The 18037-nt window shown below is 42.1% G+C and overlaps 1 protein-coding gene across 2 annotated transcripts in view; it reads right to left on the reverse strand.

The window, feature by feature from the left end:
- Positions 1-402: 402 nt before the first annotated feature.
- rxrgb (retinoid X receptor, gamma b) overlaps positions 403-18037 on the reverse strand; it is a 49975-nt gene continuing 32340 nt past the window's right edge. For both annotated transcript variants that reach the window (XM_080431652.1, XM_080431651.1), the window contains exons 3-10: positions 14971-15115; positions 14428-14607; positions 13292-13452; positions 10715-10844; positions 8641-8773; positions 7016-7107; positions 2027-2132; positions 403-710 (exon numbers count right to left, since the gene is read on the reverse strand). In XM_080431652.1, the coding sequence (XP_080287778.1) occupies positions 563-710; positions 2027-2132; positions 7016-7107; positions 8641-8773; positions 10715-10844; positions 13292-13452; positions 14428-14607; positions 14971-15115 (1095 nt within the window). In that variant the 3' untranslated portion in view covers positions 403-562. The remainder of the gene's footprint in view (positions 711-2026; positions 2133-7015; positions 7108-8640; positions 8774-10714; positions 10845-13291; positions 13453-14427; positions 14608-14970; positions 15116-18037) is intronic.

Consider the following 18037-nt stretch of genomic DNA (forward strand, 5'->3'; position numbering starts at 1 on the left):
GGTATAATAGATAGGCTTAATGTGATTGTAGTTACTAGATAGAAAAGACACAAAATTACACAAGCAAGACATTTCAGTCATTTTAAATAATTTTATTCTGTAAGAATTCTAAAGTGTATTTTTTAGAAATGTAGGGATGGTTTTTGTTTTTATACAAATCCTCTTTGAATAAAATATGATTTTTCTTCTCTTTTCATATTGCATTGGGTTGCTCTTAAAACCGATACCTGAAATTATCTATTTACAAAAGGAAAAAAAAATCTGTTAACAATTCTATTAGAATTTATTTTTTGACAGTTGACAGTGTACTCTCTCCTCCAGGAATCCCCTCCGTCCGCTCCCCAAGAGTGGCCTCTCCCGGTCCACCACCCCGAACCCCTCCCTCCCACCCACCCACCCAAAATACAATTTGTAATTCTTTAGACATTTATAATTCATTTTGTGCTTGGTACAAAATATGCCGTCTTACAACTTGAATCAAGTCTCTTTTATGTCTTTTTCATCTTCATATCAATGAGATTGCGGGAGTTTGTTATGTACATGAGCGAAGAGGGGACTTTTGTCATGTGATCTGATGCGGCGCCTCAAGCATCTCCATGAGGAAGGTGTCGATGGGCGTGTCGCCGATCAGTTTGAAGAAGAACAGGTGCTCTAGACACTTCAGACCAATGGAGCGCAGGGCGGGCAGACGCAGCAGTAGCTTGGCAAACCTGCATGGGCAAAATGAGCAAAAATTGGAATGGGCAAAAAATACATCCAAATGGATCTTCTTATAAAATACAAAAGGTAACCTGAAGAGTGGGCACCTGAGAAGTCAGGGCACCTCAATGTTAAATTGGCTATTCTTTTCCAAAATGTAAAAAAAATAAATAAATCTAAGCTTTGGATATTGGTCTGAAATAAGGTAAAGAATGATAATAATGATAATAATAATAATAATAATAATAATAATAATAATAATAATAATAATAATAATATACATGTTATTAGTAAAGCATTTTACATTCAAAGCAAATCTCAAAGTGCTACATTGACATAAAATCGCATGAGATCCCCCCATGATTTGAATATGCTTGAACATTTGACATTTAAGGCCTAACATTTCAACACTTGCTACCAATTGCTACAAAACCTGTGGATAGCCACTCATTATGGCATAAACAATAAGCTGAAGGATAAATTTAGGTCTCATAATGATGCACCGTGCATGTTCAAATCGTGTGTACTTTATTTTATTTCAGACCCTAACTGGTGGGCTAAGTGGGGGCCCACCTTCTGTGTGTCCCCTACGTGTGCGGTTTCATCCTCTGTACCAGGGAGGGATGGGGAGGGAGAGAGCCTGTCCCTTAATTGGTTGTGTCACCCTAACAATTAGCCAACAACCAATAAAACCACGGCATATCCATCCACTGGCTCTCACTCGTCCCCTCGGGCTATAAGATCTAAACTCTCCAGGAGATGGGATCGAAAACTCACTGAGGGCACCCTGGAAACTAAACTCATGTGCTCGTAAGAAAATGGAAACCTGTTAATCTTAAAAGTCTTGTTGAAAGCAGAAAACCAATGGCTCAATGCATTTGGATATTGTCCACTCTGCACTTACAGTATTACATGCCAGTCCATTCTGGAAGGCGCTTACTCTCTTTTGTGATCATTCCCGCAATAGTTATTTTTTTTCTTGCCAAGGGTTATTTTTTTCTCTGAAGTTTCAACAAGCAATCTACAAGTGGTATATAAGCGATCTACAAGCTCATAGCTTGGCACCGAGTGCCGCGCTATGAGCTTGTAGATCTGCTATTTTTGAAAAATTGTGAATTTGTGCAAATCTTTGAATATATATATATGTTTTAAAGCAAAAAAAATTTTACTCAAATCTTTGCTATGAGCTTGTATATCTGCTATTTTTTGAATAGCCAAAGAAATCTGAAAATGACACAGATAGGTTCCCGGTCTTAATGGGTTAAGTTATGGACAGTTTTGGCTCTGATGTTCTTTTCATAGTGTAGTAGAGCGATGTCTTGCCTACCTGCCAGGCTGGTCTGGATATTTCTGTTTGGTGTATGACTCCAAGGAGGCGTAAACCTTTTCCCTGAGCCCTTCTACTTCTGGTGGGTTGGACAGACCCTTGGCATCTGAAGCAAAAAACAAACAAACTTCATAGTCATCCTTTTCTACATCCTATGAAATCCGTAGAAATTTGCCTCAACATTCTAGGTGCCCTAGAGCTAAACACCAATTGAAACCACAATACAGATGTTATTTTTAGGTTAGTACAAAGAGGCACAACTGCATACAAAAATTATCTCACACTAAAAGATATTTGTTGTAAATTATATAAGTAATAATATATTTTATATAATACATTTTATAACAAATGTAATGATGTATCACAATTCTCTTTGAATCAAAGTGCTCTGTGTAACGGTCGCAATGTTTTGAAGACATTTCCAAGCTTCTCCAAGCCACTCGTGATGTCCAGTAGAAACAGTTTAACAGTTAAATTCTATAAGTAATAATATATTTGATATGATACATTTTATAACAAATGTATTGATGTATCACAATTCTCTTTGAATCAAAGTGCCAGACCGCAGCTCTGTGTAATGGTTGCAATGTTTTGAAGACATTTCGAAGCTTCTCCAAACAACTTGTGATGTCCAGTAGAAACAGTTTTACAGTGAACTCTAGCCATCCCTTTTTGCTTCTGTTTTTGCATCAGATACCATCGGAGAGGCAGGAGCAGGTCGTTTGGCCTTCATTGTTGAAACTCTTGCTCAACAGCAGAATTTGAGGGTATATAAACAGTGTATGGTGCTGGATTTCTCTCAGAGTATATTTGATCTCTACTAACAGACCGTTTTCACAGCAGCCATGACATGAAATTGTTGGTTAAACACGTGTTACCAGTGATATTTAAGGTTGCTTATCATTCAGGTCAAACCTTAATTTGTATCATTGGTAACACCTTTGTTTACTCTACCATTTCATGCCAATAAGGCTGCCGTGAAAAAGGTCTATTAAAGGAGAATTTTGGACTAAAGTTTTCTTACCTTTTCTATGACGTTATGATATCTTAGGATGAATGGTACAGTAGAAAATGTTCATAACTCCACCCCTGAGCCGCTACAGCTTAAAAGGTGCGCGGATAGGCCTTAGGTTAGATCACATATTTTAATAGCTTTTTTTTTTTTAGTCTCGCTAGACGAGATTGAAATCTCGAGATTTCAATCTCGTCTAGCGAGACTTCTGTTTTTTTTTTTTTTTGGGACAGTGTTCTGTCACTATGAACGTCAGATCTCACCCCAAAAAAAAAAAAAAAAAGCTATTAAAATATGTGATCTAAACTAAGGCCTATCCGCGCACCTTTTAAGCTGTGGCGGCTCAGGGGTGGAGTTATGAAAATTTTCTACTGTACCATTCATCCTAAGATATCATAACGTCATAGAAAAGGTAAGAAAACTTTAGTCCAAAATTCCCCTTTAAGCATGAACATTATCCTGATACAAACTGACACTTTTAAGTCACATCTGGCAGACTTTCATAATTATTCAGAATGAGAGTGAACAAATGGAACCAAATGGACCCTTACAGTTGAGGTCTTCACTGGTCCAAAATGACAGACCCGCATTCTAATGGAAATGTGTTCAGAGAATGGTCCCAGATATTGCAGAACTGACCCGGTGCATGTCTGAGACGAGAGACAGCAGAGAGACCCGGGATCCGAAAAACAAGTCAGGACAGGTATTGACGAACTGAATATTTATAATTGCTACTATAAATGCTATTCTACTAGTAGATGACAGTGATAGGCTAATCCATAATGCAATTAAGCAGCTGCAGCTGCTGCACACGCAGCAGCCTACAATAAGTGATCCTCTCCTATAAAATAAACTAAAATAAACTAGACACCTACGTTGCACTGCCGATCCGACTGATAAGGCCAATTGGCCATATATGGAGATCTCTGTATCTGTCAGTTCTTGTCCCTTTTATGGGCATAAATCAAGATCCCTGATGTGATTAGTATATGGTCATATATGGGGCTGAGTGATTTGTTTGTGCCTGATGCCATGATGACACGTTTAGGTTAGACAACACACTCCATATTTGGGCGTAGCTGCTTTGGGAACTCCTTAGTATATGGTTATGGCTGAGTTATGGTGATATGAGTGTGATGGCGTGGTCCATTAAGAAGATTAGTTAACATTCTTTGAAAAGTTAAGATTTTTTCCCATTCCAAGTGGCTATGACTGCCTTCCAAGGTTTGCAGGCCCTGGGTAGACAACCCGGACTGGCGGAGATTGGGAGAGATCTGCGCTCTTAGGAGGAGGCGGAGCACACCGTTCTAGTTAAGGCAATTAACGTTGTAACATGATTCTAGAACACTGTTTGAATATCCAGCGTTCTCCCTCAATGTTAAATGGGCATTTGTTTCCAAAGTGTAAAAACAATGTACAAACAAAGTAACAAAGTACAAAAAGTAATGGTGGGGAATAATGTAAAGTATCCATGATTTTAACATGCATGGTACATCATTATCAGGCCTACATTTATCCTTCAAGTTGTTGTTTAGCCCCAAAATGTGTGGATAACAAGTTTTGTAGCAATTTGTAAGGTGGCCGGTGTTGTCAGACTGTCTTTCAGCAAGGCTGGGGCTCTCACGAAATAAGTGTGTGCTCGCGCGTTCTCGCTAAACCTTTTTTTATGGCCACCGCGTAACAAAATATTCATGTGCGTGGCCAGTAAGACAGTGTGTGTGTGTGTGTGGCAGACATAGACACAGACACAGAGAAAGAAAGAGAGAGAGAGAGAGAGAGAGAGAGAGAGAGAGAGAGAGAGAGAGAGAGAGAGAGAGAGAGAGAGAGAGAGAGAGAGAGAGAGAGAGAGAGAGAGAGAGAGAGAGAGAGAGAGAGACACACACACCAAGCCATGGGAGGTGTGTTGTTTTTGTGACCTGCCGTTATTGCAGTGATGGCAGGACGCAACGACATAAACAGAAATCAATAGGTAACCAAATGCCGTCTAACACGTGACACGCGCGGCGGTGTGCTTTTAAAGACGGGGTGCCGTGATTTTCAGTGATTTTTTCCCCCCCTAAAACATAATCATCAGGTATTATGGTTATACTAGGAGGAAGATTTGTTTTCAAAAAAGTGTACAGAAAGTGTTAAAATTATGTTTTTCTGTGGACACGCCTCCAGTTCATTAAGTATACCTGGTTCTCACCTTAGCACCTCCTCCACCACCTTAGCACCACCCACCTGTCCTAGTCCCTCCTCCTCCTCATGCCCACACCTGTTGTGTTATGATAATGAGGGGGAGGGTATGTTTTTACTGTGTCACTAAAGCGCTGTTTTTCTATTGGCACGTTTGACCCTCAAGGTTTCAGCCTCCAGGAAGAAACTCAAAATAGTCATAGAAGACATAAAACACCATAAAAACACCACCAGGGGGCTTAATGAAGTTCTATCAACCTCATAGACACATGAAAAACTGAAAAAGTGCAAAACAATGGCACCACCTCTTTAACAAATTCCTCATGTTTTATGTGCCCCCCACACACACACACACACACACACACACACACACAAGCACACACACACTCACACACAAGCAATAATGTAGTTTCATACAAATACAAAGTGTACAGTAAATATGAAAGTTGCACGCATGCAATGTAGCTTATTGGATTTCCCATGCCATGCACTATATTTGTGCCCACTTTGAAGGCAATCCCACTATTGGTGTGCTAGTAGGAGGCGAACGGATAAACGAGATAACGGGTAAACGGGATAAACGAAGTACGGCCTTCTCTATTAGGGTGGCTAGATGACAATCAAATTAAACTGCATGTGAAATGGATGACTAAAACAATAGTTGCATCGTTCATATTAGCCAGTTTTGCATTCCTGTGGTGATAAATTGGTCTATTTATTACATAGGCGTATGGCTCTTCAGATGGAATGCAAATTTGTTTAACTGTTTTATGTGCATTTGTTCAGAAAAGGACCCACAAATGTACACATATTACTTAGATCCATACGCCATACACCTGAGCTCCTGTCTGACCCAACTCACTGGCGAGCAGCTCACACACACACACACACACACACACACACACACACACACACACACACACACACACACACACACACACACACACACACACACACACACACACACACACACACACACACACACACACACACACACAGCCAGTATATACGATCTACAGTGAGTACAATGAGGAACATACAATCCATCCGCAGTGAAACTCATTTACGGCAGTTTGCCTTAGCAGGCCACTAATTACTACGATACCAGTGAATGTCCCGGCAGTTCATATTGCAAAAACACCAGAATCATGAGCATGAGTCATTAATCCGAGGACAATGACTTGATGGCAGAACGCCTGGTGGCAGAATGTCCAGTGGTTTCATTGGTCAATCCCCCTTGCATAGGGGGAAGAGGGATCATTGCTGGTGTTCAACTCTCCCACTATCGCCTTATGGAGGGGGGGGGCTCAAGCTTCCTGCTCACTCTCCCCTCCGCCACCACCTCTACAATGTCCAGTTTATCTCCAACCACGGAGCCAGCCTTCGTCACCAGCTTGTTCAGTTTGTAGAGTCACCTGTGTTGATGTTACACCCTCTGCTGCTACATCCTCAGGAAGAACGGCGCTGGTATAATTTGATCCTAGATCAGTGTAATCATCAGGCAATTTACACGGCACTTCATGCGTTTCTTTCCTAATCAGTGCTGATCACAGGTCTTCTCGGATTAAAACATGGGGCCTGTGGTAATAGAATGGGACCTGACCCAGACCCCATAGAACATAATATAAAACATGGAACCGTCTCAGGTATTATCTCTGGATTTCGGTTTGGGTGGACCCGTGAAAACCTCTACCTTATGGGTCCATTTGGTTCCATTTGTACACTCTCAGAGTCAAACACTAACACTAACACTCACAGTGTAGCTTGTGTTGTACGAGGTGAAAGTTGACCATACTAACCAGGGTTGAAGAGGACGATGGCTCGCAGGCAGCCCAGTTCCGTCTTATCCATCTGCATGTCTTTCATTTTAGACACCAACTCTGTTAGGACTCTGCAGGAGACCAAGAGATTGGCGTTAGAGAAACATGACATTGAAGGTGAATGGACAAAAGGTGAAAGGACAAACGGTCAGTTATACCAAGAAGATCAATATATTCTGTGCTGACACTTGATGTATTTGCTAGTTAGCATTTTTAAATTTAAATTCAGTTATGCTCCCAAAATTGTCCTCATATCGCAACAAAAAACTACCACAAGTGGACGAGGGACTTTCTTCCGTCCCTCAACAACTATCTTCAAGGTACCCTTGAGCAAGGTGTGTACAGTAAGCTTCAGTGAGCATTGTGGATAACAGTAGACGATTGGTCGTAATAGGGAGCTCTCAAGTGATTCTCTGAACATTATACGGGATGGGTCACAGCCTGTAAGGCCCTTTTCAGACTGCAGGCAAATCCAATTAGTTTCTCAATTACGATCGTTAGAACTGACTGTCCACACTAGTATTTGCAAGTGATCAGATCTGATTTGTGTAATCAAATATCATCGACCTATCTGAATGGGTTGCTGGGTAACAAGGTACTGACATAGGTGTGAGTGAAGACTGATTTATACTTTGTTCAGCAGCATCAGCAGACAGTGAATGAAAGCAAAGACCACAGAACTCTCAAACGGGATCAAAAGCCAAGGTATAAAAGTGGGAATTAAGGTGAGATTTAAAAGTGTTGATGGTAGGGGCCAGTTTGATATGGGGAGGGGGGAGCTCATTCCGTAATTTGGGGGCTACTACTGACCTCCCATGTCCTATGCCAGCGCAGAGATTCCCAAGTATTGTGAGCTGAAATCATCGCTGTGGATGTGGCGTTTCTGATGTTGTCATGTCAGTCATATCTAACCGGCAAGCAAACATTACTGATAGGATACACAGCCCAAAAATAAAATGGCAATACAAAATGCATGTTCTTATGATGGGCTGTCCCTTTTCACTAGGCCCACCTTTTTACATGAACCACGTGAACGCTGGTGTCCCTATTCTGGGCATGTCACCGAACATTTTGTGAAAATAAAACTCAGAAGCTTACAAGCTAATGACGTATTGCAAAGCAATGTGTGCTTTCAGATCTGCCATTTTCAGCATTTTCTAGGGAAAAAGGAGGGGGCCAAGTATTAGACCCCTGGGGATACTCAAGAAAGTATATAGGGTTTAACTACGTAAACCGTCTAGACTTAGTCAATTGGACCTGAGTTGGCTCTGTACATGGACCTCTTTTTCCCCTCTACACCAACTCTCTTTGCCAAAAGTAGCCGATCTAAGGGCTCGCAAAACAACACGTCACATCACAACTTGACGCGTCACGTCGCGTGGGGGGAACATTAGCATCACGTTAATGTTCCACCCAGAATATGGATTCTGGGGTTCAAGTGATAAAGTGGCTAAACATTAACGCACACCACCCACAAACTAGAGGCCACAGCTTAATAGAAGTTATAATAACTCTATGACTAGACTCTATAACTCTATAATAACTTAGGTAAACTGTTCCCTGATATGTATGACATACCGTACCCTGATTGGTTTGCTACGTACCTATCAAAGATGGACCCTACTCCAGCACTGTGTGCACTGCTTCTATGGACATGGAGGCCGGTAGCCAATAGGATTCCATCTTTTACGGTGACGGAGCGGTGCGAAAAGGAGGCGATGAGCAGTTCGTTCCAGCCTAGACACCAAAAAAACAAACGACACAAACACAATTCTTTGTTACTGACTTCACTCCTTCACTCCTTCACTCCCCCCGCCCCCTTCTCATCACCCCTTTCATCAAAATACTTCTGCAGATAAAATGGACCTGCAAGTCTTTTCCCTCTACTTCGTCTAAATCAAAGCTATAAAGACGTCATGAGTCTCATTAGGCATGTTGTGAGACTTCTCATGTGGGCATGGGAGCCATCCGGCTCCTCAACGCACCCACCGACCCCCCCCCACCCCCCCCCCCCCCCCACCCCACACACACACACACACACACACACACTCACACCCACCTCCCCTAGTACTGTGTTTCTGCAATAATTTTGAACAGAAATACTGTTTAATATAAAAATAGTTATGATATTGAAGGATATTATTGAAGGTTGACTTTGCCGTTTGCACACTGTAAAGAGTTATAATCATCCTGTTTTTATCCTATGTGTAGTAAATAATTACTGCCCTTGGTTTCAAGTAGCACCTTATCCAGTATCCTGTATGTCTTACATATTGCCAACACGGGTGCAACGCTTAACTGAACGAATCGATTATAAAACATTTAAAAAATATTTTTAATAAAATAATCGATTTTGGGGGTACAATACATGTTGATTATCTTTTGTATTTTTGCGCAACAACAACACCATTGTATGACCCAGTAAAAAATAGGGCTTCAGTCATTAATCAGACTAATCGATTTAGTTGAATAATTTATCAATAAAAAAATACCCCCCCCCCCAAAAAAACAACAAGGCACTTCTCGATTATGCAATTAATCACAAAATGAATCAATAGAATAGTCTTTACGAAAATAATTGATAGTTGCAGCCCTAACTGTCAATAAACAGACTGAGTTGTGTGTGCGAAACCTCTCACCAGCAGAGGGCAGGCTTGTTGCAGCTGTTATAGGAAATTGGCAAACCATCAGGTTTATGCAGGCTATACTTGGCATCTCTGCTCTATTGAACTAGATGCCATTAATTTATTGAGTGCATGTAAAAAGATTAAAATAGACTGTCTGCTTGGGAAGGAATCATTACCCTGAATGAAATACTAACACTGTTGTGGAAAGATCTGTCTGTGTGTGTGTGTGTGTGTGTGTGTGTGTGTGTGTGTGCGTGTGCGTGTGCGTGTGCGTGTGCGTGTGCGTGTGCGCGTGCGTGTGTGTTAGAGGTTTCTGTCCAGACCCGAGACCGCAGGTGAGACCCGAGACCGCAGGTCGACTCATGGGTCGGGGCCGGGTAGGAATTTCCCTCCAGTTCAACCAGTCTCGTTGTCAGGTATAAGAGCTTTTTATTTTAATGATCAGCAAGATTCTGCAGGTAATACAGATTTCTGTCATTTACATCTCTCTCTCTGTATTCCGCAAAGTCTGACTGTTAATTCTGTGTCAACTATGTTTTTATTTCCACACCCACTCAAAGGTTACAATTTGAAATGTAAGTGTCGGCTTTCGTTGCCTATACCACACTTTGTGAGTCCTTTACGAGGTGAAGTTAGGCTATCCAGTAAAATCATGATTCGTGATTTCTTTTGTAATTCAAACAACCATGAATTACAGTTGTTGAATAACAAAAAATCGGAAGCTCTAGTGGAGCAGTTCCCAACCTTTTCTGGATCAGGGCCCACTTGACAATCTTGAAACCGTTCGTGGCCCACCCATCTGACCACTTAACACAGCAGCTTTCCAGCTGCCGAAGTGGTCAGATGATTTGGACGTGTGCATTTTCTTTTCTTTTTTTACATTATGTATTACATTTATTTTTACATAACATTCATATTAAATGTTACATTATTAATACAATCTTATGTGTTTTGCCAATTATTTGGGGGCCCATTTGCAATATCCTTGCAATATAGGTTGGGGAATGGCTGCTCTAGTGGGTGCTCGGCACATGTGTGCACGTGTCTATACCTGCTCGTAGTAGGATGACCTGGTCATCTAGGGGGAGCTCAGAGAAGTGTGGAATCCTCTTAGCCCACTCTACCAGGGTGAAGAGCTGCTTGTCTGCTGCTTGGCAGATGTTGGTGACAGGATCATTCGTCTGGAAACACACGAGAGAGAGAAGAATCTCCTATTTAGTAACGTTCCAGTGGTTCTCAAAACGTTTTAAGTCATTTAGACCGGGAACACATCCGTGTCATTTTAGATTTCTTTGGCTATTCAAAAATAGCAGATCTACAAGCTCATAGCTATGAGCTTGTAGCAATTCTTTTTTGTTAAATTGTGAAAAGTACATTTTTTAAAGCGAACATTTGTAACTCAAATCTTTGCTTCTGTCCTGGAACAAAATATCTTTTAGATGAGGGTCCTTGATGTGAAAAAGTTTGAGCACCACTGATATATATAGCAACATACGTTTAAAAAAAAAATGATTTAGAAGACTTTTTGTAGATGCCTTCCCGGATTGAATGGATTAATTTCAACGACCCCCATAATAACTACCATTTGTAAAACTCTGAGAGTTTGGAACCCCCTCAAGGAACCCTGAGGGTCCCTGGGTGGAAAACCACTGTTCTAATCAACCCCTTCAACTCTCCTAAGCCTGACGTACAGTATACTTAGTTGCAAGCCGGTGTTGTGAGATCTACAATGCAGCTGGTAGATCTGCTAGTTTTCAAAGTAAGCCTGGCAGTTGGCAGAATGTGTCCATACTTTGCCTTGCAAAGCCTGTGATTTGCTCATTAGGCTCGGTAGAAACAAATTAGAATGATTTCTGAGCCTACTGGAGGGGGGAATTAAGACAAATGTACCTCTTTGCTACCTGCTTACTACAACATGTCTTCAGACCAGAAGTGCTTGACAGTATCACCTTGTGAACATGCTCCTCTCATTGCCAAGTGTGATTATTGCCGAGTGGGAGCTACTGCAGGAAGCTGAATCTTCTGGATCTTAACCCATTAACCCATTTAGACCTGAGGCCCATTCTAAAAACGCCTCCTAAGTTTTCTGAAGAACTTCAAATATTCATTCAAAGATTACAACAAATGTATGTTGCTATATACTGTACATAACAACAAGAACCCCAAAAGGGGTTCCCGTCCTGAAAGGTATAGTTACAAATAGGGGTTCCCGCCCAAAATAGGTTAAGACCGGGAAAGCATCTGTAGATCTGCTTTTTTTAATCGTGAACATTTGTGCAAATCTTTGAATATGTATTTTTTTTAAGCGAACATTTGTAACTCAAATCTTTGCTTCAGGGGATTCTATAACTGTCTTATAATTTTTTTTAAATAAACGTATGTTGCTATATCAGTGGTGATCAAACTTTTTTCATGTCAAGGACCACCAAAGATTATATGTATTTGTCCGCGGACCCCCATCTCAAAATATTTTGTTCCAGAGGCCCCCAGAAGCAAAGATTTTAGTTATATATTCAAAGATTTGCAACAAAAAAAATCAAGATTTTCCAAAAATAGCAGATCTACAAGCTCATAGCCGCGCTATGAGCTTGAATATCTGCTACTTTTGAATAACTAAATAAATCTTAAAATGACACAGATGCGTTCCCGGATTGAATGTGTTAAGTACATTACCAAACCAAACACTACACCGAAAAGCGATTACCCCCCCAAATCCGACATGCATTAGGGCATGGACCCGCATTTGATTTATTTGCTCTCTGTGTACTGTAGGTATAGATATAATGAAACTCTGATCAAAATAGCCATTCTTGTACGTTCCCTAATTGTATTTATTTGTACATACGTATAATTTAGCCTGGGACATCATGTGTCTTCTGCAGACCGGTCTGACTCTGGCCCCGAGCGCTGGGTGGGCGTTTTGCAGAAACCAAAAAGTGGAGGAACCAATCAGCGTCTGTCAATCACATAGGGCCCTGAGCGCAGACTCTGATTGGCTGTTCCACATTTTGGTTTCTGCAAAACACCCACCCAGCGGTCTGCAGAAGAAGACCGGGATGGTCTACCAGGCTACAGTACATATAATTAGCTAGCTATCAATAATTTAGCTGGGGTCACCCTGTTACCCCCTCAAGGACCCCTTGGGGTCCCCCAGAACCCACGTTTAAAACTACTAATCTAGATTCTGGATGGTGATCCAGGTCAGTGGTTCCCAAACTTGTTAGCTTGAGACCTAAGAAATGTTATGACTCCCTGTGACCCAAACTAGTGTAAATATCAGATCTAAAAGCGATGCGACGTGTTGTGAGCTTTTAGCTATTTTCATTACTTCTTAAACATTTGTCTTTATTATTGTCTTTTATTAGACAAAATTGTGAAATTATTTAGAAAAATGTTTGAATTTGTTATCAATTCATGGGGGGGAAATGTAAATTTATTTTGAAATAAGGAAAAACTAAATGTAGGAAAATTAAAAATAAAATAAAAGATATTTACTTGTGACCCATAAAAATGAACCCGCGACCCACAATATGGGTCCCGAGTCGACCCACAGTTTGGGTGATCTAGGTCTTCCATGGCCCATGAATGGACACCAGTGGTGCCAGTGTGTTATCGAGGGGGTTCTCACCGAGTTGCCGGGGCTGCCGTCCGTGTACGTCTCCGTCTTGGGTTCCACCGCCAGCTCCGCGTCTAGGATCTTATCCACGGGCATCTCCTCGTTGTAACTGCTGGTCGACTCCACCTCGTTCTCCCCCCGCTCTTTCCCACGCTGCCTCTCTTCCTGGACCGCTGAGCAGCATGCAGCGAAAAGCCAAAAAGGTCACGTGTTAAACTTCCTGGACACGATCTCCGGGGACACACCGTGATGTTGTCACGCACAGTTGCACGAACAATGCCTCCAGGCAAACACAACCAATCTTAATGGGTTCACCATTAAGACCTGAGGCCGATTCTACACAATGCCTTCCAAATCAGTAGTTCTTTCAAGATTTTTCAAAAATGTTCAAAAATAGCAGATATACGAGCTCGCAGCGCGGCACGAAGAAAAATCTAAAACGACACAGATGCTTTCCCGGTTTTAATGGGTTAAACGTGGTGTCGCGACACCCAAAATAGCCGATCTACAAGCTCACAATGCGTCGTGAGCTTGTACAGTAGATTGGCTATTTTCGGTGCGCGACACAGGCTTTAAAGGTTTAATGACATTCACTTTTACACCACATTCAAAGTCTTTGTCCTGGTCCTTCAAAAGTGTACAAAAAGTTTTAAGTGAAAATTCCATTCCAGTGATCAATGGCAGGTGTTTTTCTCTCACATTTCTAAAGCCTTTTCAACTGCAATGAAAAAAGAAATCTTTGCCTGCGGGTGTCGCTGGTGAGGGATTTTGCCTGTCAATCATCGCCTCTGCTCCGCCCCCCCCAAAGGAAAGGATAGGGGAGGGGAGGGGCGAGGAGGAGAGTGGGCGGGATTATTCGACAGTGACCTCACTGTCGAAGGGCCAAGCTCAGATTACTTTTCAGCCTAATTATTCAGAAAACCCCAGACCACAGAAAATCCACTGAATGTTTTAAGTTCAGGTTTTTTGGGTGTAATTGAGGTCATAAAACACCAAATAAAACATTGAAAATAAAAAAAGTGAAAATGAATGTCATGATACCTTTAAGAAGCTCTGGGAGACACACAAACGCATACACATCCACTGGACATAACAGTGGGACACCACCATCTTATACTGTACATTAAGTGTGAAGGCATTGCACATACCTTCTCGCTTCATACCCATAGCCAGGCACTTTTGGTAGCGGCAGTATTGACAGCGGTTGCGCTGGCGCTTGTCAATCAGGCACTCTTTCATGTCTCGACACGTGTAGGTGAGGTCTTTGCGGATGGTTCTCTTGAAGAAGCCTTTACATCCCTCGCAGCTGTACACGCCATAGTGCTTTCCTGTGTAAACAGCAGAACCGCAAATGTTAGTACACTTTGTACAACACTTTGAAGCAGACTGCGTTAGCCTGCAATATACGTCCTTCTGCATTCATAATAATCGTCCTTTTTGGAATGAGGACTCAAAAAAAAAACAGAAAGTGTGTCAAACTGTGAAAAATAAGGTGATTTTGTGAAACAATTGCGATTTTACCAACAGGTCAAATAAAGCTGTGTTTTGATGTAGCATCTGCTAACCGCCCAGGAGTGTTCTCTTCGCTGTTTGAATGAGTTGCCAGTCTCCATCTGGGGCAGAGTGACCTCTCACCCCCAGAATACAACCCCCCCCCCCCCAACCTCTCTTGCCCCCCCCACCCCCCTTACCTGAAGAACGGTCCCCGCAGATAGCGCAGATGTGCTTGGACATTCCTCCAGGGCTAGTGCATTGGTAGTTGATGTTTCCCAGGCTCTGCAGGCCTGGGGGAGGCTTGATGTCCTCCGAGCTGCTAACACTGTTCATCGAGTTCATCTGAGGATGACAGAGGGAGAGGGGAAAGTGACAGAGGAGAGAGAAGAAAAGAGGATAGTCAATGCGGAAAGAGTTGAGCGGAGGAGCAGAGGAGGGGGAGGGGCAGGGGAAGGGGAAGAGGGGGGGGGGGGTTTGGGTGAAAAAGAAGCGTGAGTCAGTCGTCTTGCAGCCTCTCTTCCTCTGTCTTCTCGCTTTGCTTTCCGCTCACCCTCTCTTCTCTCCCCACCCACATACTTTTGTTGTGAAAGTGTCTGAGGGTGCGATCACATGCTTGGCCACAAAGGGAGGGGCTGTGTTTTCTCTGCGAGAGGCTTGCCATGCAGGTTTCTAATGTTTGTTGACAGGAGGAGGTGTAGGAGGGAAGCTTGCAGCGGTCACATGTACGGAGGGCGCAGCTCCACATCCCAGACAGCAGAGTGTGCTCATGTGCTCAACCCGGCTGCCCCGAGCACTCCTGAGATTTGTGGATTTTGTTGAGGTTTAACGGGCTTGCAATGGGTTAAATAATCATCGACTGAAAATCTGTGTCTGTTGCCGCTGCCAAATTCTGTCTGAGGAGCAGTGGTTATGAAACAACGGCTCAATACCTATCAGCTCGGATAACAATTCCTGAGCAAACATTTTCAAACTGATCGTTTTATGGGTCTACCTCTTATCGTGTCCTTCTACACTTTGAACTCCCAGGCTCTCCCTCTCATCGACCACAGGTCTACCGGGCCTGGGTCGCAGACGTGTGCTTACGCATGTGCTTCTATTTGTTTGCGTTTGCTAATTTGTTTGTTTATGTGCATACGTCTCTGTTCCAACTCGGGGCAAACAATGTTGACCTACATAATGGGCGACGTGTCCTATATATTTGATGCATTGGTGCATACAGGACATCCTTCCTACAGTCACCTCAGGCTCATCCTATCGTTTATTTATGACACTCTCTGCTCCGTCTATCCCCTAATGGCTGTCTGAACTTAGTTCTGTGTGTCTTTGACCTAACAGCAGGGGAGAGATAGAGAACGAGGAGAGGGAACACTCTCCTCTCTCCCTCTTTCTCGCGGTCTCATTAGAATTCCTATTCCAATGAGAACACACTGTACTTCTCACCAATAAACGGATTCTCACTCTCTTTCTGCTGTCAGCGGTATGTGTTTGTTTGTTTTCTCACTTTAAAATAGTGTGTCTGTCTCTCACCCTTTCTCTCTCTCAGTGTGATGAGAGAAAGGCAGACAGTCATACTGCAGTTAAAATGAACATCCACTAGGGCTGCAACTAACGAACCGTTATCTTCTAAGCCATTATACTATTATCACTTTTTGGATTAATCGAATAATCAAGTTTTTAATCGTGTTTTGTTAGGATATATTTAACTTTTTTAATATCAACAAATTGATTAACCACTTAAGCATTACTTTGTACTAATTGTGAAAATAACGAATCTATAAGCTCATGCGATGCAAGGCGTTGCGAGATTGTAGATTGGCTATTTTCATTTTTATTATATTTTTTTACAATTGAACATATATATCACCTATAACGATATGCCCAAAAAAGGGATCGATTATGAATAGATTATAATTTTTTAAATAATGGATTAAATCAATTAGTTCAATTAACTGTTGCATGCCTAACATCCATCCTCCTGCCTAACAATTCAGCGATGAGAGGCCACTCTCCTTTTTGCACATGGTCCCCGAGTCCCGACATACTATTAACAACATGCCAAACACATGCTTTGCACCTACCGTACACTGTTCTAAAACGTGTCACAGTCACTCCCACATAGGCCTACATGCTGATTCAGTCATACCAAATAACGCAGCAGTTGCAGACAAGGATTGCATTATGCATTATTGATGCGTCATACATGTTTTATCCAACACATGGTATGAAAAAGAAGAAAAAAAAACCCACACATAGTATCATTCAAGAAAGCGTTGTTCATGCATGTAATGTGTAAGAATTGCATGGTGGAATCCGTTTGGGCTGCTTGTTTTTCCACTAAAACTTCAGTCCCCCCCATAAACAGAAGGTATGAGGCGTTCAGTGGGACACACTGAACCGAAGGTAACTCCATCATGGCTGTGCTGCTGTAGCCAGAGAACAGTGGCTATAGCCATCAACGCGGGACTCGTATTAACCCAGAGTTGTCCCTCGAGGCGCAGATCCATACTATCAATGGAGCTATGTATATCATTGTCTGCTGTGCCCTGCAGCAACCGTCATGACCCTACAGCCTCTCTAGAGCATTGTGCTTCTGTGTGGTGGAGCGTCAAAGCACTGAGCGCCTTATGGGCTTTGTAGTTCATTCTGTGAGGACTGTTCAACGTGAACAGCTTCCTGGGTTCTCTCTTTTTTGTAGTCCATAGCAGTATATATATATATATATATATATATATATATATATATATATATATATATATATAAAGTTAGGGTTCTCAAGTGATCATTTTCAGCACCGCCCTGCATATACGACGGTGTTGCACAAAAGTAGCAAAAATAAATGCTCACACGTCAATGCGATGTGTTGTGAGATGGTTGATCTGCTTCTCTTTTTTTTTTACTTTTACACTTTTCTTTTTTTATGTATAATTATTTTTATCGTGCTATTCATCCTATGGATGCCAGGTTGACAGTGGTAAGGCCAGCTGAAAGGATACCACCCCCCCCCCCCCCTCCCTCTGGGGTCTTGCAGATGATGGAGCTGGATTATTATAGCCAAAGACCCCGTTATTATATCCTCCACAAAACACTACATGGAGAACCAGAAGGAGAGGGAAGGACAGAAAAGGCGAGAAGGTGTTAAGGAGAGAGAGGAGAGCAGGAGAGATAATGATAAGGAGATAAAGCGAGGGAAGAACAGGGAGAAAAAAGGAGAGAAGAGAAAGAGATACTTGTGAGGGAGAAAGAGACAGATGATGATGAAAAGAA

Source organism: Gymnoscopelus braueri, assembly GCF_963280865.1.
Source record: "Gymnoscopelus braueri genome assembly, chromosome: 6".
NCBI classification, from domain to species: domain Eukaryota; kingdom Metazoa; phylum Chordata; class Actinopteri; order Myctophiformes; family Myctophidae; genus Gymnoscopelus; species Gymnoscopelus braueri.